Genomic DNA, 23,221 nt, shown 5'->3' on the forward strand with positions numbered 1-23,221 from the left:
CTGGAGCCGTAGGAGCAAAGGAGCCGGAGCTGGTGCGAAACAGGAGGCAGAAGCTGTGAGGGAACAGCAGGTGAACAGACAGTGAGCACAGGCAATAGATGCAGAAGGCACAGGCTGAGGGCAGAGAAACTTCACAGGGCCACATGCACCTGCCACTCCTTCTGTGGTCTCCAGTGGTGTCAAATATATGGCCTGTGGGCTGAATGTGCCCCCCAGAAGCAATTTATCCACCACCCCCCATTATAATTGTGCTCTCCCAGCATGATAATTGGGCTCTCTCATATCTTGCAAATATGAACAAGATTTGCACATTTTCTCTTCTATCATTTGTAGCTAATGGGTTTTATATGTGAGAACAAAGTGCTTCTTTCTGGCCATCATCTGCCTCATGATGTAACTTCAGTTTCCTAGCAGGCATGGTGAGTGGTAACTTCGCCCCTCTGTATGATTCGCATCCCTGGTATATATTTTCACACATGCACAGAAGCATAGTCTCCCACTGGCAGCATCACAGAGGGCTGGGCTGGACCCTCTCCTCACCATGTAGTTAGGGACGGAGCTTGCGAAAGAAAGAAAGAATTAATGATCTGTGGACTCTGTATCAACAGAGTCAATCAATAATCAGGGACTCTCATCCTAGCCTTTCCTTCCTTTTTCTGTCATTGCTTGGCAACAGGTCACGTGCATGAAAAGAAACGCCCATTGCCAGGAACTGGAAAACGAAACTGAACTTGCCTCGAGCTTGAAGAAAGCACCATGGCTGCTGCCAGTCCAGCACAAAACCTTCAGGATGAAGCGACTTGTTCAATCTGTCTGGATTACTTCCAGGATCCAGTGATGATCGTAGATTGCGGGCACAATTTCTGTCGTGCCTGTATCACTAAGTACAGGAAAGGATCTAATATGAACATTTCCTGCCCTCAGTGCAGAATGCGTTTCTCCTGGCAGAATCTGAAACCTAACAGACATTTGGGGAATATAGTAGAGGCAGCCAAACAAATCAGTTTCCAGCTGAGCAGTCCAAGAAAGAGAATCTGCACTGAGCACAAGAAGGCTCTGAATCTCTTCTGCGAAAAGGACAAGATCCTCATATGTGTTGACTGTGGGAGGATGAAAGCTCACCAAGGCCACCGTGTTGTTTCCACGAAAGAAGCTGCTGCAGATTACAAGGTAATGGTTTGCTAAATTACAAAAAATATCTCCTGAAATGTGGGATTTCAGTTAAGGCAGAGAATACTGCTGCAGTCATGTCTGTAGAGGGCCGATAGCCTTCCTACAGCAATGATGCATGGTGGATTTTATCCCCCTTTCCTGTAGCTTCTTTCCCTTTCTCTCTTCAGATATGAAGAGACCCATCACAGAGCAAGAAGCTTCAGAAGTCTGAGAGAATTTAAATGCGCTTTTGCTTCTGCAGCCTCCCAGTTTGCCCCGCCCCCATGCTGGATATAGCACATCTGTTTTTGATGTGGCTGCACCAGTGGTGGCGGGGGGGGGGGGGGGAGAATAGAATTGGGCTTTGAGTCCACCAAGAACAATAACTCATAATTAGCTCACCTGCAGGAATTGGGATATGCCAGTCAATTGGGCACCAAGCCCAAGTCAGAGGATAGGTTGGGATGCTGTCTTGCCACAGGGATAAAGGTTCTTTTCCAGATACAAAGGCAATAAACATGCTAGCAGGTGAAGAATTTCTGCTTATTAATGCAGCACATGAGTAACTTGAGGTTATCAAAGCAAACTATCAATAAAAAACAAATCAGATGAGAAATGCCATCTTCTGTGCGTTCCCTGTCTCCTCTTTGGTAGTGGCCTTTGATTGGGTGGATGCTGCTGCCACTGAAGCAGCCCCTTCCCAGTCCTGATCCACTCTCCTCCCTGCCCCCCGTCACCACTCCATTCTGCCCACCCCTGGCTCCTTCCTACCCCCCATGTGGTTCTAAGCCATGTTAGTGTTCGCAAGCAGGGACTGGGCAGCTGTAAGGGTTTGCCCCTGCTTTTCTCGTTTTGGAAAGGTCTGGGCATAGTGGCCAAGGCAGCCAATGAAGGAAGTTGTTGTCAGTGAATTTGTGCCACAATAAATCTTTAAGGTTCTACAACTGTCTATTTGCTGCTGAAAATCAACAGCTGACCTCCTTTGGTGGTGTCACCCCCCCCATGGCGTTGCCTGGTCTGCACCCCTAGAGACACCACTGGAAGGACATGTAAACCTTGGGTACTCCAGGTAACCTAACCATGGTGAGATTAGGACTGTTATGGTCTCCTCCACCGTCATAGGGATTGTTGTGGTTGAGCCTTGGCAGGCAGGCGGCTCCTGCTTTACTAGCTTAGTAATTTCCGAAAAACCTCACCAAGACTAGGCATCTAAGCTATCAACATTCCCCCTACTCAGACCTGCACCAGTGATATTGCTGGCGCAAGTCCACATGGACCCTGAAGGCAGATCAAACTCAGGAGGGGGGTTGGAATGGCTTAGAACAAGGGTATCAAATTCATTTCATACAGTGGGTCGAATAGCATTCACGTTGCCTGCTGAAGACCAGAAACGATTGGGCCATCAGATGCCTTGCATGCAGCACGTAATAATCTCTGGAGCCTTAAGTACATTTACTTGAAAGTAGGGGACTGAGTCAAGACAAAGCTTGTGCATGAGTTGGCAGACTCTGGGAGTTTGGATTTGGTCTAGAAAAGACTGAAATAGAAGCCAAGAGGGAGAGATGGTAGCCAGCAGCTGCATACATGCTTGGAACACACATGTAGCAGACATTTGCAGAAGCGTGTGCTACCTAATGCAGCCTAATACTCAAACCTGTATATATGTATCCCCCCATATTCACAGAGGATATGTTGGTGCTGCTGTCGTGAATACCTGAAACTGTATATAGTAGCAAACCCTATTCAAATTCCTCCTTCCATTTTAGCAGATGCAAGGGAGGGCGCCAGAATGCAGGTCTCTTGTTATCAGGTGTGCTCCCTGGGGCATTTGGTGGGCCACTGTGAGATACAGGAAGCTGGACTAGATGGGCCTATGGCCTGATCCAGTGGGGCTGTTTATATGTTCTTAGGAATGCTAGAGGAGGCAACAATGAAAATGCTAACAAGCAACAGACAGCAGAGGAAGCAGACAGACAGTGAGAACGCTAGACTCCACTTACTGTTAGCATTCTCACTGTTGCCTGCTCTAGCAGTTGCAGCTCTAGTGTTCATCTGTCTGCTTCCTTTTCCAAAAATTTTCCATTTGCAAAACAAAGAGAGGTGAGTTATGAGCGCAACAGGGGGAGGGGAATTAGAGAACCGCTGGCATTGCGACCTGAAGATATGGGGTGCGTGGGGGGGCTACTGGACTTGGAAATAAAACCTATATTACAAAGACACCATAAGCCTCCAAAGGAAGCCTGAACTTGGGTTGTGCTGCTGTCCCTAGAACATCTCACTGGTCCGAAAAGTGGGGCACAAGCACATAATGATCTAATACCTTATCCCCAGGTGAAACTTCGGAGACACCTAGAGAATCTGAAGAAAGACAAAAAGAAGATCCAAACAACTAAGTCAAATGGAGAAAAGCCAAGCCAGGAGCTATTGGTGAGAAGTGAGAGGCACTCAATCCCCTTCTCTAAGGGCATGTTTGGCCTGTGGCAGTTTGGCCTGTGGCAAAGCAAAGTTCTGTATACTTCAGTGGAAGTTGTGATTGGTCATAAATTAGTCTGCGAAATTCATTCCCCTGTTGTGATTGAAAAACTTGCTCACATGTGATAAGCATTTATAATTGTTATTATGTATGCCATAACCATTGTGCCGTTTGAGTGAGTGGTTTTTGCTTATAACTGCATTTAGCTTAACAGGATAAGGCCCCAAAGAAAGAAACCTCCCCTATGGTGACCGTAGAGGAATGAATAGTGGCTGTGTAGCCAAGAATCAACATTTTGTATAAGGATTTGTACATAAACTATATTGTAACAGTCATGACCTGAAGAACTGTGTTTGAACTGTATTTTTTTGGCAGATCATCAAGATATAGTTGGAGTCCTTGACCAAAAACTCTGCCCAAGCAGGGAGGATAATAATAATCATTTCTGCTGCATTGGGCAAGGATGGGTATGCAGAGTACCATGGTCAAACTGCCCAGAATTGTAATTGTCTAGATAGTAGTGTAGAAATGAGGTGTGGTGAGGGCGTCCGCCCTGGGTGCCAGAAACAAGGAGGTGCTAATGCAGGCAGCCCCTCTCCCTTCTTGCTAGTTGCTAGGATCTATTGTCTAGTCTAGAGATGTAAAATTTCAAGAAATTTTGAAGCTCAGAAAAAACCCCAGTTTTTTTCTCTTTTTTTTTTTCCTGGAAAAAAACGGAAATTTTTGGAAAAATTGAGAAAAAATGCTACATTAGCACTTTTTTTTTTTCTTTTCCAGATTGAAAGTCATTCTGTTACTTTAGGAACATAAAATATGACTATGGACAATTTGACAGCATAAAATTATCACAACTAGCATATTAAAAATATATTGTATCCAAACAATTATTACAAACAGAATTTACTTTTTTTTAATGATATCTATTTGTAACTGCAACAAATGGAGCAACAATCTCCTGAACTGTTTATGTGGAACAGACAAAAAAACCTCTACAAAACAGTTTTTAAAAATCCAGAAGTAACAATTATTCATATTTCCTCTCCACAGTATTAAATAAAAATTAAAAAAAAAAAACCCATTCTCATAAAATGAATTGGGGGGAAGTGTATAGAAGGGAGTGGGACTAAGTTTCAATGAATGGGCATGAAATTTAATCAGAATCTTTCTGAGCTGTAATTATCAGTATCGGTTTCAGTCTCTGCTTCTGCAGCTACTCTGTTGTGTCTGTCAATATCACAGTTATTATGGACTTCTAAAAACGGAAGTTTTGCCAGGATTGAAACAAGCTTCTCTACCCTTTCTCATGTCAGTTTATTTCTTGATTTCGTGTGAGTGTTTCCAAACATAGACCAGATTCTTTCACATGCTGCAAAATATGGAGGAATCTGAAGAAGGCGAGAAGCAGGAGGAGTCAGAGGCTGTGTTGTGCAAAGACCTTGCCACCAGGTTGCAGGAGGAATATGCTTGGTAGATTCCCAGATTCCTAGACCAAATCCCTGAAGATGTTCTAAATTCTGCAACATTTGAAAGTACCTTCCCAACATCAAGTCCTAAATGTGATGCTTGTTTGTCATCCAGTCAAATGCAATAACAGTGCTGTCATCACTTATATTTCCACCTTTGAATCTTGGATCCAGTAGATTTGCAGCAGCATGAATTGGATGGCAACAAAATTCTTCCTTTTTTAAAATAAAATCTTTACTTCTATAGTAAAACAGTCGTTTTTATTTTGGTCATTAAATAAGGAATTTCTGACAAAAATGCACTATCTGATTCAGATGCAATGATTGCGGCAGCAATTGGCTTTAGAATCTTCAGGGAATTTTGCAGCTGAACCCAGAAGACATCCTGATCAAGAACAGTGTTTCTCACACTCCTGGGTACTTTAAGATCTTTGGCTATTACTGTTTCTTGAAGAACTTCTTTGTTTTTTAGTAAACTTTCAAAGGAGATCACCATTCTAGCCCAACAAGTTTTACTACAGAGCTTCAGTGTCACTATTTTATTCTTTGCATTTTTTTCTACTTGCTTCTTGATAACTGCAGCTACAATATGAATGCATTTCACATGTTTTATAACTTCTTTTGCTCATCTATAGATCATTTGAAGGGCGTCTAGTTTCATAATATCATTAAGAAGCAAGTTGAGCCCATGAGATGCACATCCTATTGCAGTAATCTGTGGATATTTATCCATTATGATCTCCCATGCTGCTTTCATATTCCTGGCATTGTCAGTCAGCAAAGCAAATACTTAACCACTCCCAATTTTCTGTAGGACTTGTGCTTCATTAATTTTTCCTTGCACAAATTCCATGACACGTTCATATTCCGACTCCAAAAGAGGCTTGCTCAAAGAATGTCTGCTGGGCAAATGGTATGATGGTCTTAGTAATTTCAAAGCTTCCTGCTAGAATGTATTTTCAGTTATTGAAAATGGTGTTCCAGAAGAATATATTGCTCTTGCAAGAGCTTGATCAATTTTTTCCTGATCTTCAGGTGTCATCCTGTCTACAAATGAAGTTATTGAATAATTTTTAGATGCAGCTGTCTTCAGTATCTGTTTACTTGAAGATGCTGCTGATGGGACAACACTTTGTGTTGCTGCTGATGTTACAGATGGAGTAGAAAGAGAACTTCTTGAACGAGAACATTGAGAAAAACTATGTGCATTTTCATCATTGTGGTCCTCTTGACTTAGATCCATGAAGGATTTTTTGATATCTACAGGACAGTTGTTACATACAAGAATGTGTTTTGTCACCCTAGTAGCATTTGGAAATGCGTATTTCATCTGACAATATTTGCAAATCACATTTTTCTTCTCAGAAGAACTTGTAATGTGAAAATGCCTCCATATGCTAGATGTTGGTCTCACCATTTTCCTGAGGAGAGTAGGAAAGAAAAATAATTTAATGGCTAGTTTGCAAGATGACACTAATCTATGGGTGTGGGTGGGGGAAGTAGAGAACCAGATTAGTAAAATTAAATTATTATTTACACAAAGGTTATAAAGATAAACTAATGTAGCTAAATGATTCAGTTTTCTGAAATCAGATCAATGTAAACTCTTACTTTTTAAATTAAGTACATACTTTCAGGTCCTTTCAGGTCCTTAACCCCTGCTAACTGGTTAAGAGGCACTTTTTCAAGTGGGTGCTCCTCTTTTATTTAGCAGGGGGAGAGCAACTGGCCCACCTCACCCCAGCAGTGTCTTTTTCTAGTGGCTATCTGCTGGTGTTGCATCTTTTTAGATTGTGAGCCCTTTTGGGACAGGGAGCCATTAGCTATTTGATTTTCTCTGTAAACCGCTTTGTGAACTTTTTGTTGAAAAGCGGTATATAAATACTGTTGTTGTTGTTGTTGTTGTTTTGTTGCTCTGTATTTTCTTCCAATGCTTTGAGGCCTAGTGAAGAGGACAGAACAGAACAGAACAGAACAGAACCAAACATACCCACCCACATGCAAAAACAAAACTGAAACCTTTTTCTTTTCTTGTGATGATAGCAGCACCTCCTAAAGGAAGAAGCGCATCTTGTTCTTGCATTGGAGAGTTCAGTTTGTAACCTAGGACTTGCTTGTCCTCAGTGCACAGAAATTAGAATAATCTGATACCATACATATTTTTTGGAAATGATTTGGAAAATATTTGAACACCTTGTCTTAAAATATTTTATTCATCATGTTAAAATAAAGCATTCCATAATCATTTTTTTTTCTTTTTCAATTTTTCCAATTTTTTGGGAAAAAAACAAAAAAGGCTTCAGGAAAAAAACGGGGAAAAAACGTTTTCTTCCCCTGAATTTTTCTGGGTTTTTTTTCCGGGCCTTCACATCTCTAGTTTAGTCTCTTCATACACAGTAAAAAATATAGGGCTGCCTATGTCGCTTGCCTGTTGGTCTTTACTGAAAGAATTAATTGAAGGAATTCAATGAAGGACCAACAGGCAAGTGATGCAGGCAGCCTCTCTCCCTTCTTGCTGGGAAGCTCCCCTTCTGCAAAGCATGTGAAATGCATGATGAAATGCATGATACTCTGATGGAGCGCATGCTGTATCCAGTGGGAGATGGGACAGGACCAAAAGGCCTGATAGCCTAGGATAACTGGCTTTACTGCAGGAATTATGAAAAGCACAGGGTCTCTCCTTCCGTAGAATCTATGGCAGTTAGAACTGCCAAGGCATGACCCAAATTGATCTTTTAACATTGGATGCAATCCTAACCCTTTATGTCAGTGCTTTCCAGTGCTTTCCAGCACTGACATAAGGGCAGTGCAGCTCTGAGGTAAGGGAACAGACATTCCCTTACTCTGTGGAGATCTCTTTGAGTGACACCCAACTGCAGGATGCAGCACATGTCCCATTGGCACCACTATGCCAGTGCTGGAAAGCACTGAGATAAGGGGTTAGGATTGTGCCCATTGATGCAGGTTGCCACTGGTGCACACCCCTCCCTGTCTTTCCTAGAATTTCATTGCTCCAGCTTAAAGAATCTAAAGAAGATGGGCTAGAAAAGGTATCCTCAGTGGCATAGCTATGGGGGACAGTAAGTACTGCAGCGGCTGCAGTGCACCATGTAAGTGCCCCCCTCTCACTTGCTGTTGGAGCCATTCCGGGCAGTGATAGCAATGCACTGCAGCAACTGCATACAGTCTCCCATGTAGCTGCACCTCTGGGTCTCTTCATGAGATTAGGGAAAGCTGCTACCAGTAAGAACTGACCATAGTGTGCTAGATCAGCCAGCGGTCTAACTCGTATAAGGCAGCTTCATACGTCCACCCATTCTCATCCAGTGGTCCTGTGTTATACATCCTAAACCTGTTTCTTAACTTCTGCTTCAATGACTGAACTGATTTATTTTAATAGAACAGTGGCATACAGAACTTTCGCTGAATTTTTCTCAAGCTACTTGAATGTAATCTTTATTTTATTCAGCTTAAATCTCTTTAATTCCAAATACTCAGTGTAACTGGACTGTAGACTGAGCCTGAGGCTGTCAGTTCTGTAAATTCTTAATTTTTGTCCCCTCTTTATTACAGAAAGAGACACAGGCCAAGAGGCAAGAGATTGTGTCTGAATTCCAACAGCAGGTGCAATTTTTGAAGGAACAAGAGCAATTCCACTTGGCCAAATTGGAAGTAATGGAAAGGGAAATTCAGAAGACAATGCATGCTTATGCAAATAAATTTGAGGATGAAGTATACTACATTACTAATCTGATTGGGGAGATAGAAAAGAAGGGTGACCAACCAGCAGATGAATTTCTGGAGGTATGACTAAAGTTGTCCCAATCTGCCAGGGTGCTGTGTGTCTTCATGTGCTGTCAGTTGGGATGTTGTGTACTTCTCAGCTACTCTGCCTTGTCCTGGATGCTCACTTATTTTAACCTGTTTCCTCTGCCTCGTGTTTCCCTGGCACAATTGCATCAGCCATGCTCACTGCTGTTTTGTGAAGAAGTAGAGATCAATGTTATAAACAGAATGTTGATGTAGGTGGTGCAAAAATGATGCTTAAAAAAACCCTTCAATATAAAAAACAATGTTGCGTAAATCTTATGAAATGTATGATCCAATTATATGGGAGGCAGCCTGGAGCATGAATAAGTACCAGAGTGTGACCATTGGTCCCTGTCCCTGGTCAATCTGGCTATCACAGCACATACCCTGTGGAGTGTTTGATTCTTTCTGGCCCTTTCTGTTTGGGAAGACCCAGTCAGGGAGTAAAGTTGCAATGTGCAGTATAATGAGAAATCTGCCTTAATCATCTTTTCTTTTTCCCCTTTAGGATATTACAAGCATATTGGAGAGGTATTTAATTTTTTGTTTTTGATCTATAACAGTTGCACCCTGTGGTGTGGTGTTAAATTCTGAAGTGCAAGAGCTCATCCTGACATCCCATGAAAGCCATTCCCCTAAGACTAAACCACAACAAAAATTAACTTTGTCTTCATCTTAGCGTTTTCTTCTGTCGCTTGTTCTCCTGTAGCTTGTTATTCTGTTGCTTCTTCTTTTTTTAAATTTTTTTATTTTCCAAAAACAACTACAAACAAAAACACACAACACATAGCACACAACACAAAAACCATCACTACACAAAAACAAAATAAAAACAAAGGGTGCAGGAAATCATACATCACCATTGTATATCATTAAAACTAATAAATCATTACATATCTTAATCGATGACTGCACTTGCTTCCAGTGTGGAAGGGATTGTCACTCCCAAATCAGCCTTTTCAGCCACACTAGACGCTGTTCCAGAACCACCTTTCAGAGCGCGATACCATAGTCTTTCGAGACTGAAGGTTGCCAACAAATTTTACTATTTCTTCTTGCATCTCAAAATCCAATAATCCATCTTGTAATGCATATATTTCTTTTGATTTCAATCTTTCTTTAACATAAATGGCAACAGCTCTTTTTTTTTTTATCTGAAGCCACAGAAACTTCTCCTAATTTTTTATTCACCAACAATGCCCTATTCATTAGATATCATGTTTCTTTTTACTAGTCTTCCTCTCTTTTTGTCTTTTTCTTGTTGCTATTGGTGAGCGCCTCTTACTTGCTCCTCTAGGCTCTTCCCTCTCTGATTCCTCTGTTGCTTCTAAGTCAACTGATTTCTTTTCATCCGACTCCATTTCTGGTCTATAGTCTTCTAATTCTTTTCTTCTCGATTTCTCTTCCTCCTTTTCTTCCTTTCTTATCTCATCTTTCATCACTGTACTCAAGAAGTTTTCTGCTTTCATTGTTGAAATTTATATTATATCTTATTATGCTTCCAGATCTGTTCCCATTGATCTATTGCAGGGGTCTCCAAACTTTTTGGTCAGAGGGCAGCATCAAATATCTGGTGTGGTGTGGAGGGCCGGAAAAAAAATGTCAATATAAAATTTAAATAAATAAATCAGATATGGAACTTAGATGAGTGAATAAATGAATGAATGGGCTCATTCGTTCAACCTCTCTGGCCCTCAGAACACCCTTCAGACACAATCAGAGCACAGTTCTGGTCATGTTTGGAGACCCCTGATCTATTGTGATATTATGGTCTATATTTTGTGCCCATTTTATCATGCAATTTTGTGAAGCAAAAAATGTGGTAATCTTTTAAAAACATCATTTTGAAAAATGTCTGTATTCCATGAATACAGCATGTAGTTGGTCTGTGGAACTCCTTGCCACAGGATGTGGTGATGGCATCTGGCCTAGATACCTTTAAAAGGGGATCAGACAAATTTCTGGAGGAAAAATCCATTACGGGTTTCAAGACATGATGTGTATGTGCAACCTCCTGACTTTAGAAATGGGCTATGTCAGATGCAAGGGAGGGCACAAGGATGCAGGTCTCTTGTTATCTGGGGTGCTCCCTGGGGCATTTGGTGGGCTGCTGTGAGATACAGGAAGCTGGACTAGATGAGCCTATGGCCTGATCCAGCAGGGCTGTTCTTATGTCCTTAATAGACAGGTACAATGCTTCATTAGTTCAGAATGTGTTGCTGGCACATATTTCAGCAGACTGAAAATCTAGCAGTTCAGGTGAGATTGGTGAATTTTCAGAGCTGACTGAGGAGATGGAACAGGGTTTGAGGAGGGCTTCCAGAGGGCAAAGGGTGCAACTTCAGTACTTTCCTTAGCTCCCTTTCCGCCAGCTAACAGAAGCTGAATGTAAGGAAATATGTCAACATTTACCTAATTCCTACAAACTTGCATAAAAGTCCAGCTAGCCTCTTGTAGAACAGGGGTTAACTCACTTCCATGTGGCAGGGAATGACTGTATGTTAAGCTTTGGCACTTATGCATAGGAATAGACTCATTAACATGAAAGCTGAAAGAATCCGAAATATCATTTTGGAGTTGTTTATTTATTTATTTAGTCTTTCTTTTCTTTTTTTTTCTACCTTCTTCCAGATGTGAGAACAGGAAATTCCAGTTTCCAGATGCACCTGATCCTTCAGATGTGAAGAAAAGGCTCAATATATTCTCTCAAGAAAGCACAACTCTGCAAACTACATTGAGGACATTGAGAGGTAATCACAGGCCCAGTCTGTTGAATGGGCCGGCTCTGGCGCTGGGCTGGCGCCAACTGTTGCAGACATGTCTTATAGCACATTTGCAACAGTGCGCGCCGGCAGTGGGCCGACGCATGTTGGATAAGATCAGGTCCTATTGCTTAAGGACTTAAAAAAAGGATTACCTTCACTTATGTCATGAGGGATGCCTTTTTATCAGTTAAAATGTCTAATGATCCCTAACTCATTAATTGATTTAAGGGCACCACCTCATGCCACTATAACAGTATGCATTGCTTTCCTTGCTTTAACACAGGGGTTGGCAAACTATGGCCCACAGGCTGGACACAGGCTGAAGTCTGGCCCATGCGGACCTGCCCAACTCTTTGTGAGCCAGATAAGGAATGGTGGAGTTGCCTGCCACACAATGTCACTGGGACTTGTGAGCCCAGGCAGGTGACTTTGCCATTCCCATCTGTCGCACAGCAAACCAGGTGCAAGGCAAAGCCTCCCAAGCAGAGCTCCATACAGGCCAGTTCCAAGTGCTCAGTAGCCCAGAAGTTCAGTGGTGAGGTCATCACATTACTGCGCTGAACTTCCAGCCCCTTTTAAAGAAAAAGATTGCCAACTCCTGCTTTAATGGAATGGTTAATCGTCCAGTTGCAGTAATATTGTTGATCTGGCTGTTACGTCTGAATGACACATCACAATTATTAATGGGTGTATTTTGCAAAAACAATACATAATTGGTTGATCGTCTACACTCACGATAAAATCTGCAATAAAGTCTGTAGTAATATTTCATTATTATCTTTTCTCCTCTTTTGCTTCTCCTAGAGACCATGTTGAGATCCAAATGGACTAATGGTAAGATTTTGTAGCTGATCCATACTGAGTGCCCAGTCGGATGATTCTGCTGAGTTAAGGTGCAGTTGTGGTGGCAGAAAATAGGAGTTGGACAGTCATGCTGGGGTGTCACCAAAGGAGCTGCCGGGGGGGGGAATATTTTACTCTAAAAAGACACAAACCCTTACTGTAGCTTCCAGAGAAAATATGGATAAAATGAACCTCAGTGGGCCCTCAGTATCCATAGGGAATCCGTTCCAGTACCCCACCCCCACCCCGGCGCAGACACTGAATTCTGCAGATAATTAAAGTCATAGCTGGAGGGCCTCTGAACACCTCCAGATGCGATGGGAAGGCAATGGAATTCAATCAAAATGGATTACAAGTATTCTTTCCTTCCTAGGGACCGCATCGAAACCAAATTTGAATAAAGGTAAGCTTCTTTATGCAATATATACTTATAGCTAAAACAGATTATTTTGTTTTTCATTAAAAGTTGGTGGGCTTGTGGGCGAATAGGATAGTGGTACTGGGAGGATGGTGAATGAATCAGTACTGGCTCCATGTCCTGATGCCCCTGAGTGCAAAATCCTGCACTGGCTCAGCCTGATGATGTGAGGTGTATCAACTGAAGTTTTATCAGCAGTGATACAGAATTGGTTTGTTGTGTGGACTCACAGTGTAGAGGTTGTGCAGGTTTTACCTTTTCTTTTTCTCTCTTATCCCTTCTAGAGACTGCACAGAAATCAAAATGGATTAAAGGTAAGCATCTGTACCTGGTACATGTTGAGGGCCAAAACAGATGCCTCTATTTTTGTCAAAAGTTTGTGGGGGATGGGGGTAAATAGGAGCTGGGTAATGGTGCTGAGGAAGGGGGGGTGTTAAGCAGTGGGAGCACTAGGTTCCTGAAGTCTCTGAGGCAAATCCCTCCACTGGCTCCCCTGATTGTATTCTGGGTGCCACTACTGTCATCACTACTGAAGGTTTAGGAGTTGGCCCAACTAGGTGAACCTTCTGATGGGCATTGGCTTTCCACCAAGGCCCAACTTGACTGTCCCTGTATACCAACCCATTTCCCTTCTTGCCGTTTCTGCTCAAAATCGCACACAATCTGAGCCCCAGTAGGCAAATACTCGATGGGCATTTAGATTGGGGAAACAGCACAGGAAGAAAAGGTTAAAGCCTGCTCTCAATACTAGTCAGGGATCTCTAGTGTTGTGTCTGTCCTGGCCCATAGATGGAATATTTCTTCAGAAGTGCCCCTCAGTTAAAACATTTTCAGTCCACTATATTACATTCCAAAATGTTTCCCATTGGTGCAAGTCAAAGTGATGTTGACTTACTTTAGTTCTGGATGCCCTTCTTTCTATATATGAATACCTATAGCGTGAACACTTGGTACCCTATCTTCCCAAAACAACAGTTAAAAGGTTTTGCTGTGAAAAACTTGTGGGTCCTGTTTCACCATCATGTTTACTTTTGTCTTTCAGAAAATGTGTTGCTGGATCCAGAAACAGCACATCCTCGATACATTGTGTCTCCAGATCGGAAAAGTGTGACATGGGGAGATGCCCGTCAAATGTTCCCCTACAGCCCAAAGAGATTTGAAAATGTTCGCTGTGTCCTTGGCGATGAGGGATTTACCTCAGGGAAACATTACTGGACAGTGGATGTAGGGGATGGAGATTATTGGGCTGTGGGAGTGGCCTTAGAATCTGTGGAAAGACAGTTTGAAATTGACCTCAATCCAGATGAGGGAATCTGGGCTTTTGGGCTTTACTATGATCAGTACAAAGCTCTGACTTCACCTCCTACCCTTATAGAAATAGATGATGACAATGAGCCAACACAGATCCAGGTTTCTTTGAACTATGGTGCGGGGACAGTAGCTTTTTATGATGCAGAAGATAAGACTCGCCTTTTTATTTTTGAGTCAGTTGACTTTAAAGGGGAAAGAGTTTTCCCATTTTTCCGGATTACTAACTCATCAACTTGTCTCCAGCTCTGTTCTGTAGGGGGCGGGAGCCAGTCATGTTGGACTCCTCAAGGCAATGGAATGCTTGTTCCCTTGCCTTGGGGCTATGTTTCACCTGTATCAGGAGTGCAGAGTTGGATGGGATAGGTCCCTAAATCTCATTAAGTTCAGTGGGACCTACTAATAACTTTCTTTGAATGCAACCTATGCTTGTGCCTTGTGGCTGCCGTGATTGTTGGTAGAAGATACCCAGGTGTCCAACTGGTAGTTCTTAATTTCCTTAACACCTTCCTCTAATCTTTCCTGGCCTTGACCTCCAGTAAATCTGGACTTGCGTCTAGTTCCAGCAAATATATGATTATTTATTGACTTCTTCCCTTCTTTTCTACATATGGTGAAATCAATTTTTAAATTAGAAAGATGTCACTGAAATTATATTAGGACCTTTTTTTTCCAATTTGGGGCACAAATTACACAAGCCTACAAAATTGAGGGTCAGAAAGGTTTTTCCCAAACTTTATGGTGGTTTGATATGAATTTGGGGTGCTGATTCCAAAAATGGCATCCGTTTTGCCCTATCACGTCTAGTTTTGGAGATATAGTATAGCCTCATTAGTGAATGGTTCAAGCAGCTTCCTCTTGAGGAAGCCATGGTGTAATCGTGAGAGGGTAAAACGGATGCCATTTTTGGAATCAGCACCCCAAATATACCCAGGAATTGGTGTAACTTTTAAGGAAGCAAAATGTGTGTTGGCCTGTGTTATCTAAAGGCACAAACCTTAGCATGTCTCCTCAGCAATAGTGTCACTGGGGTTTGTGGCACCCAATGCAGAAACTCATGGTGTCTCCCCCACAGACCTCCTCCTGTTCAATCATATTTGATGGAATTCACTTAAGGAACTCTAAAGGGTCAAGGATGTGTACCTACATCTATACATCTGATGAAATTCTCATGAAATATTTTTGATTGTTTATATATCCTTTTTTTCCTTTTTTCTTTATATAATTTAACCTGGATTCTTTTTTCTGTTTTTTTTTAATACTTTATGTAATGTCTTTTTTCTTATATAAAACAAAAATAAATAGTGAAAAAATCTATGCATTTCATATATAGTACATGCATTTGCATTTACCCCTACATCTATCCATATTGCAAAATCTATTCTCTGAGATAATCTGTTCCTCATGCATGCAACTCAACTCTTCCCTGATCAAATGAAATCATACAAACAAACGCTCCGACTGATTCTGGAGCTCTATGACATGACTATATTTTAGAACTCAGGATCTGTTTATCTATTTATCTAAAGCACAATCCTATGTGTGCTTACTCAGAAGTAAGTCCCACAATATACAATAGGGCTTGTCCCAAATAACTGCACAGAATTGAAGTCACAAGATATATCCAAGACCCAGAATAATGCTTGGTTTTAATTTTTTACCACACTAATCTGCAAAATTTATGGTGCCTACTTCTATATAGCCATAAGTGACTAAAAGGCAAATTACTCTTATATTTGATACAGAAACTAAATTTCTGTCTTTGATAGAATTCTTGTTTCAAAGGAAAGGATTTTACTAGAAATTGCAGAAGAATTAAATACCAACAAACGATTGATGGGCGATTATTCACAATGGGAGTTGATGAATTAGAAAAGGGAATCTAGGGATTCCTTGCAGGGAATCATGATTCTTCTCCCCCCACCCCCACCATTTTTGGGACACAGGGGACACAATTTCCTGGAATAAAACTCTGATTCCTGATATTTTGAAGTCTGGTGTTCTTTGCTGGTTACCTCACACCAACAATACTGTTTTGAATGTTTATTGCTCTAATATGGTTATTTAAATTTTAGTGCAACAGTAACTTGACTTTCATCTACTTTCAACACTTTGCTCTTTCAGCCGTTTTCAGTTATAACCAAATTTAAAATGTCATCCTCGTGCATTCCTCTTTCATCCAACCTTCCACGACATTCCTTGATATTCTTATGTTTATTTTTCTGTTATTTCTCTTTACTTAGGTTTTGCATGCAGGCACATGTTTTATATAGTTATCTACGTTTTTCTCTGGCCCAGTGGCGTCAGTATGGTTTGCGTCATCCCCATGATGGACCTCCCCCAGGCGGTGGGCAGGGCAACAACCCAGGTGGTGGGTGCGGTGATGTATCACCAACCCACCCCCGCTGCTTTTTTGGCCATACCTTTTGATCAAATAGAGATATTTCAAAGCAGTTTGTTTCATTGCATTCTGCTGTAAATTACACACTGAATGGTATATAGCATGATGGTATTATTCTTACAAACCGTGACTTTGGTTTGGGGGGTGTTACCCCCCAGGGTATCACCTACTGACACCTTATTGGTTCCATGCTGTGTCATAATAACATCGCATTGGCTTTTCAAACAATGAGTCTCATTGGTACGTTTTGAATTAAAGAAACGTACTTTGTGCAGTGCAATCCTATCTTGGAACAGGCAAACCAGGAGACTTGCGCTGTATCCAGCGCAAGACAGGGCTCTAAAGTGGCTCAGCCGAAGGTAAGGGGAAACTTTTCCCTTCGCCCCTGGAAAGCCACTGCAGCCCTTATGGGTCTCCTTGGACTTGCACCACCTCCAGAGGCCAGATCCCAGCCCTGCTTTCCGCTCCCCGGCCGCCCCTGGTTTTCTGGTTTCGGGTTTTTTGGCCACAACTTTTTATAGAAGATATTTCACTCTGGTTTTTTTTTCATTGCATTCTGCTGTAAATTACACATTTAATGGTATATAATATGATAGTATTATTCCTACAAGCAGTAATTTTAGTGATTTTGGTCACTAGTGGTATCACCTTCCCAGTGCATCCCCCCCCCCCGGGCCCATCATACAGCATGGTCTGCACTCTCCTAATGACGTCACTGCTCTGGCCAAAATAAATTTGCAAGTTAAATAAGACTTTACATTCCTTGACATTCATCCACTTTTGACTTTTGTCCATTCTCTCTTTCCTAACGATATGAAAGTGCAAGGTATTGCTGTACAGTAAAATGACTTGAGAATATGTTGGGGCATTTCAGAGTAGGATTTGGGACATGCTGATAACTCAATCCTCAACATGTTTACTCAGAAGCAGGTACTGCCATGCTCAGTGTGGCTACATAGGATTGTGTAAATGGGCATAGTACTGCAGCATCAACTTAATCGTGGAACAGCAGGGAAGTAGAGTCTGGTATATGTGCAATACATTTATTCAGGTAATTTGGCAGTAATTTAGCCTAATGTAATAGATTCTTAGTCTTCTCATATAATCACTGTATTGCTTGCAAGCATTACAATTCCTTATGTTTTCGCTTTTATCATGGACATGCTGTTATTATAGAAATGTCAGTTTTCTTTCAATAGTGTCATCAATCTCTCAATAAAGATCCTTTTAAACAGATTTTCTCAACTGATATTATTTAACCTCTATACTTGTTTCAAAATAGGGAAACTAAAGAAAGCATGGCTGTAGCAGAATATTGTTCTTGAACTGCTGCTTGGAGCTACAGTTAGCCTGTGTGCAAGTTCATTTTAAACTGAATGGGTGCAACTAAACTACAGATTTAAATCACTTTGAAGTCACTTCAGAAATTGTAACTTTATTGTGAAAGCATAGATTTTTTTTTTCCTGTTAGAGATCCCTATTCTGTTTGCAGGACTACAATCCACATGGCTCATTTTGAGAAACAATGCGCGCAATCCTAACCCCTTATGTCATAAGTTTACTACAACCAAAAAATTAATCAATTTGAGTCGTGCAGCAGTCACACTAAATTATTTATATTTTCATACATTAGAACCAAAATTTTAAAACAATGTGGACCCCAGGACACATCTTCAAGGGCCTTCTCCTGATATGTACCCCTCCCAATGCAACCAGAGCTGTGGCTGCTGACCCTAAAACTGTGCTGCCCTGGAGCAATGCATTCCCACTTGGCTATGCAAGTTCTTTGGTTTGAGTCTAAGCTGTAAACAGTTTCACTGAAATGGCATTACTATGACCATACCTCTGTACAGGGGAATAGCTCTAATCTCATTTCACACTCCCAATCACCAAAGCCTATTAATGGAGAATTCATAGTTTACCAATTAACAGGTCAAATACAGTGGAGTGGATCATTTACATCTTACATTACTGCTGGCAGAGGAGAGTAGGTCAAACACCTTGGATTCAGATTCTGATTGGTCTTTAGTAAACAGCTAAGGAGATTAATTAAGAGATTAATTGCTCTTATTTACAGCTGCTCTGGACCTGCTGTCTTCAGTTGGGTTAGAGAACTTTAAGTATTGAAGTTAAACTTGCACATGTGAAAATGAAAGCTCAGAAGTGTGCACGCTGTGTAGCATGGATATGCTCTCTGAACCTCAGTTTCTCATCTATAAAGTGGAAAGAATGTCACAGTTTGGTCGGAAAAGCAATGCACGGCCTGCTATATATTTTGAGTAGAAGTTGCATATTTAATCTAACAGGAGTAAGGGTTCCCAAACTTGTATATGTATACATATTGTAGATAAATGAACTGGATTATTATGACAAAGAATAGGTCATACGTAGTCACATTTCAGTGTAACAATGGCTGATGTGCAGAGACATGCTGGCCAATCAGCAGCCTCCAAGCAGCCTCTTCATTTGCATGCCGCTGCCTATAACTGAGCATGCCTGGCAACCGTCTGGTGGCATTTGAAGGCAAGGGCACAGCAGGCTTTTTGATGTTGCCAAACAGCAAAGGGAAAAGAAAGCCAGGACTAGGAAGGCAAAGCAGCTCAAGAGGCTGAAACAAATGCCCAAGTTGCGTATGAAGGCCAAGGCCAGGCGCCTGGTAAAGTCCCTGTTGATGCGCTTATGCAAACAAGTGATGACTGAAGTCAGTAGCTTGATGCAGCCCCCCCAATGCCAACAGCACCAGCAGCCGGTGTGCTTAGAGAAACACGGCTCCCCTCCTCCCTGGGTGCACTTCAACAGGGACAAGAAGAAATAGTAATGCCTTGCCCTGATACAAATTTTAATACCTGAGAGCCTAAAATATTTTGCTGCTTTAATGCATCCAAACAATCCTGTAGATCTCCCACTTTCTAAGGGAAAGGTGCTTGGTGTAAAGGGAAAGGCTTCTGATGTTGAGTGGAGTTGGAGAAGATGAGGGTCGTTAGCAGCTAACAAATAACTGGAAAGAGGCTGCAAGCCTGTCTATCGAAAGAGACACAGAAATCAGTGGGGCTGAGTCAAGGAAAGCAAAGGAGTGCCTAGAAATTGACCACAGACATGTGTGACTACTGGGTGGGGAACTTTGGGTCCAGTTCTAACCACTAAGTCACATCATTGTGTTTTGCCAGTACTTGGGAGAGAAAGGATTCTGGGGCTTGAGAGTTTCTGTCCCCCTCAACTAAATGTCTGCATAGGATGTCGGTAGGCCTCTGGGAGACTGGTAGAGAGGGGTGGTGACTGTCAACCTATTAGGGCTGGTTTTAGCCTGAGCGTGTGATCCTTTGCAAGCCAACTCATGCCTGGTGGGATGGTGTGGGGCTGTGGGAGGCAGCTGTGACAGTTGCTGTGCTTATCTTGCTAATCTTATTCTCCAGCTCACAGGAAACAACATGGCTGCTGCAAATCCAACGATCCTTGAGGATGAAACTACTTGTTCAATCTGTCTGGAATTCTTCCAGGAGCCAGTGATCATACATTGTGGGCATAGTTTCTGCCGAGCCTGCATTACCGACTACTGGAAGCAATCTGATGTTGATGTCTGTTGCCCAATGTGCAGAATCTGTTCTCCAGAGAAACATCTCATTCCCAACAGACACCTGCAGAACATAGTAAAGAACTATAAAGAACTCTGTCTGCAATCAAAAAGCCCTCCAAAGGAGAGCCTTTGCAGTGAACACAAGAAAGCTCTGAGCCTCTACTGTGAAAATGATGCAAGCCTCATTTGCTTAGCCTGTGAGAAATCGGAGGCTCATAAAGGCCACATTGTTGTTTGCGCAGGTGATGCTGACAAAGATTTGAAGGTAGTGGTTTTCCTGAATGGAGAAATTCCTTTGTGTAGCAGCGCAAGATGCTGCTTTGGGGAGCACCCAAGGCTTTTGGGGGCCTTGGTGCTTGGTGAGAGACACACAAGACTGTATCTTGTTGCCTGAAGGAGAGTGTTAAAGCAGAAACACTCTGAGGGTTTGAAAGTTAGAACTTGAGGCAGCAAAGAGTTATAGCAATGAATAAAACAAACATGTATAGAAGCGAGATGCAGAAGGAAGGCCTGATGCAGAAGGAAAGCATCTGGGATTCAGCCTTCTCTGACTTTTATTCCCTCTCAAACTATACACAACAGGCTGGGGTTTTCCATTCTCTGATCTTGTTTACAATACTAAACCATGAGTCAGAAGTCTGCGTAATAGGGAAATTTCAAGAGGCTGCTAAGATTCAGACTGGGTATAACTAGCCGGCTCTCTAGCTTAACCACATTCCACATTCCTAGATATGATTCTGTTGTTCACATCTTCAAGGCTAGCTCTTTCTATAACCTTCTACTATTTTCCAGAGCACTGGCTTTTAGACACTCAACATATTAGCAAAGCGTTTGCGCAGTCGCAGGTGTGCCTGCCAGATTGCCAAATATGCAAAGACATCCCAAAGCCTAGCGCCTGTGCATCGCTACACTTTGGAAATGTATTATTTCAGTAGAGACAAGGAATGCTATTTGACTTATGCTTGTAGCGGACCTTTAGCATTTCTATAGATACAGCATGTTTGTTCCCTCTTCTTATACATGTATTCCCCCTTTCCGAACTAACTGGGGGTAGTATTACATCCATTGGCATTGTCAGGGGGTGCTGGCTGCATTGACTGACGTGAACGGAGGGCCGCGACACCAGTGCTGGCCAAAATTTTTGAAATCTTGGTACTTTCAAATAATACCATTAGGTTAGATATCATTTGATGTGTGATTTCATACAGAATGCAATGAAACAAACTGCATTGACATATCTATTCTATCAAAAACTATAGCCAAAAAACCAATGGGGTGGGTCAGTGGTGCATCACCACACCCACCGCCCAGAGCATTGTCTCGCATGCCGCATGGGAGGAGGTGCATCATGTGGGAGACGTGCTGGCATCCTGCACCAGGTGATGATAACCCTAGTGAGACCACTGATTACATCTGTACCAATGTTAATGCTAAAGAGAGTTGAGGTCATGTGACAGTTTGCTTGTGAATGCTTTTTAAATGAACTACTACAACAGTCACATCAGCATGGATGTTAATCTGAAGCCAATATTTTAAAACACCACGATGTAGTTTTGTTCCTTAAACTAGCTGCTGTTGCTTTAAAAGCAAACATTGCACGATGAATGGACAAAATTAGCAAAATCCATACATTTCTTGACCCAAATGTTGAAACTTTTTTTGCATATTCTCTGTGTGTTGAAATACATTCCAAATTCTGTCCACTGTCCTAAAAGCTCTCTAACTTATTATAAAAAATCATACCCCTCCCTTCCATCTATGTGAACCGAAGGTGTCAGTGAGCAAGGAACCTTACCCACCTCTGAGTACCTGGCTTTCTTTCTGCAAACTTGAGTCACTTTTAAAATGCACCATCGCACTCCTTCTGTGCCATCAGGATGAATTTCAAAGATCCAATTCATCCCTTCCTCCCAGCTCAGGGTCTTGCCAATAGCTGTGCTAGGTTACCCAGTGCCAGGTTACTTGGGGAGGAGGAAAGCATTGGAGATCTGATGTTCCCTTCCAGTGGGGTCCTCTCACATGCACACACCCAAACCATTCTGGTTGGCTCTGGCTTGAGATGTCTTAAATTAACTATTTTCAACCGTTTTCATCTCAGGGCACACAGAAAAGGTGTGCCACCGATCATGTCCTCCTCCCAGGATCCATTTTCCCCTACTACTTATCTCTTCGCAACAACCCTTCGAGGTAGCAACCTGAGCAGGGCCAGCCTTAGCAGCTTCAGGACAAGAAAGAGAGAAGAGGCCATGGAGGATTATATCAAGAATTCATTTTGATAAGACAGCACCATTATTGGACTGGATCTAAGCCCTCTCCTGCATAGGCTTTGCAAGGTTGCTGCAACCCTCTCCCAAATGATGCTTTGAGACCCCACAGGTTGAAGATCACTGGGTTAGCTGAAATGTAGTGGCCCTGCTTGGTTCCCTGTTACCCATTCAGGTGCCCTGAGTTGCACCAATGGTTAGGGGTAAACTAAACTCTGCAGGAGTCTAGTGGGGTTTGGCAAAACACCTTTGTATCCCTTGGTGATACAGACAGTATACAGGTAAAGCCTACCTTTGGTACCTGCAGTAGAGTGCTGGCAGAATGGTGAATGTGACAGGCTGTTTACACTGAAATCTACTTGTATCTTATTTTCTCTTTCCCCTATAGAACACTGGAAGCAACTTGGAGAGGTTTGTTGTCTGTGTTTGTCTGCGTCTATAGCTGTCTCAGTTCACTGTGATGATAGTCAGGCTTAAGCAGGAATGGGTAAGGGAATTTAGTGCAAGGAATTTAGTTCGAGGGGAATTGAACATGTATTGCCCACAGACTCCAAGCGTTGCATTTTTGTACGTGGATGTAACAGCTGCCTAGAACTCAGCAGGGCCTGCACCTGTGAGGCTTTCCTACAGAGCCAGTAACTTTTAGTGGATGTTTATATGTGAGCAACTACACCTGATTATATTCTGTTTTCCCTCATTAATCCATCCATTAATAAAACCATTTCATTTAGAACCTTTGCTGTGCTCTAA

At 42.1% G+C, this 23,221-nt stretch overlaps 1 protein-coding gene across 1 annotated transcript; it reads left to right on the forward strand.

Annotated features, from left to right (window-relative positions):
• The first annotated feature begins 745 nt into the window (after positions 1–745).
• LOC136641872 (zinc finger protein RFP-like) lies at positions 746–17,851 on the forward strand. Its single transcript, XM_066617960.1, has 9 exons — positions 746–1,170; positions 3,484–3,579; positions 8,662–8,892; positions 9,407–9,429; positions 11,530–11,648; positions 12,468–12,497; positions 12,880–12,909; positions 13,209–13,238; positions 13,967–17,851. Exons 1-9 carry the CDS (start codon positions 757–759, stop codon positions 14,596–14,598), a joined length of 1,605 nt encoding a protein of 534 aa, XP_066474057.1. The 5' UTR covers positions 746–756; the 3' UTR covers positions 14,599–17,851.
• The last annotated feature ends 5,370 nt before the right edge of the window (positions 17,852–23,221 follow it).

The sequence above is a fragment of the Tiliqua scincoides genome, chromosome 2, assembly GCF_035046505.1.
Source record: "Tiliqua scincoides isolate rTilSci1 chromosome 2, rTilSci1.hap2, whole genome shotgun sequence".
NCBI classification, from domain to species: domain Eukaryota; kingdom Metazoa; phylum Chordata; class Lepidosauria; order Squamata; family Scincidae; genus Tiliqua; species Tiliqua scincoides.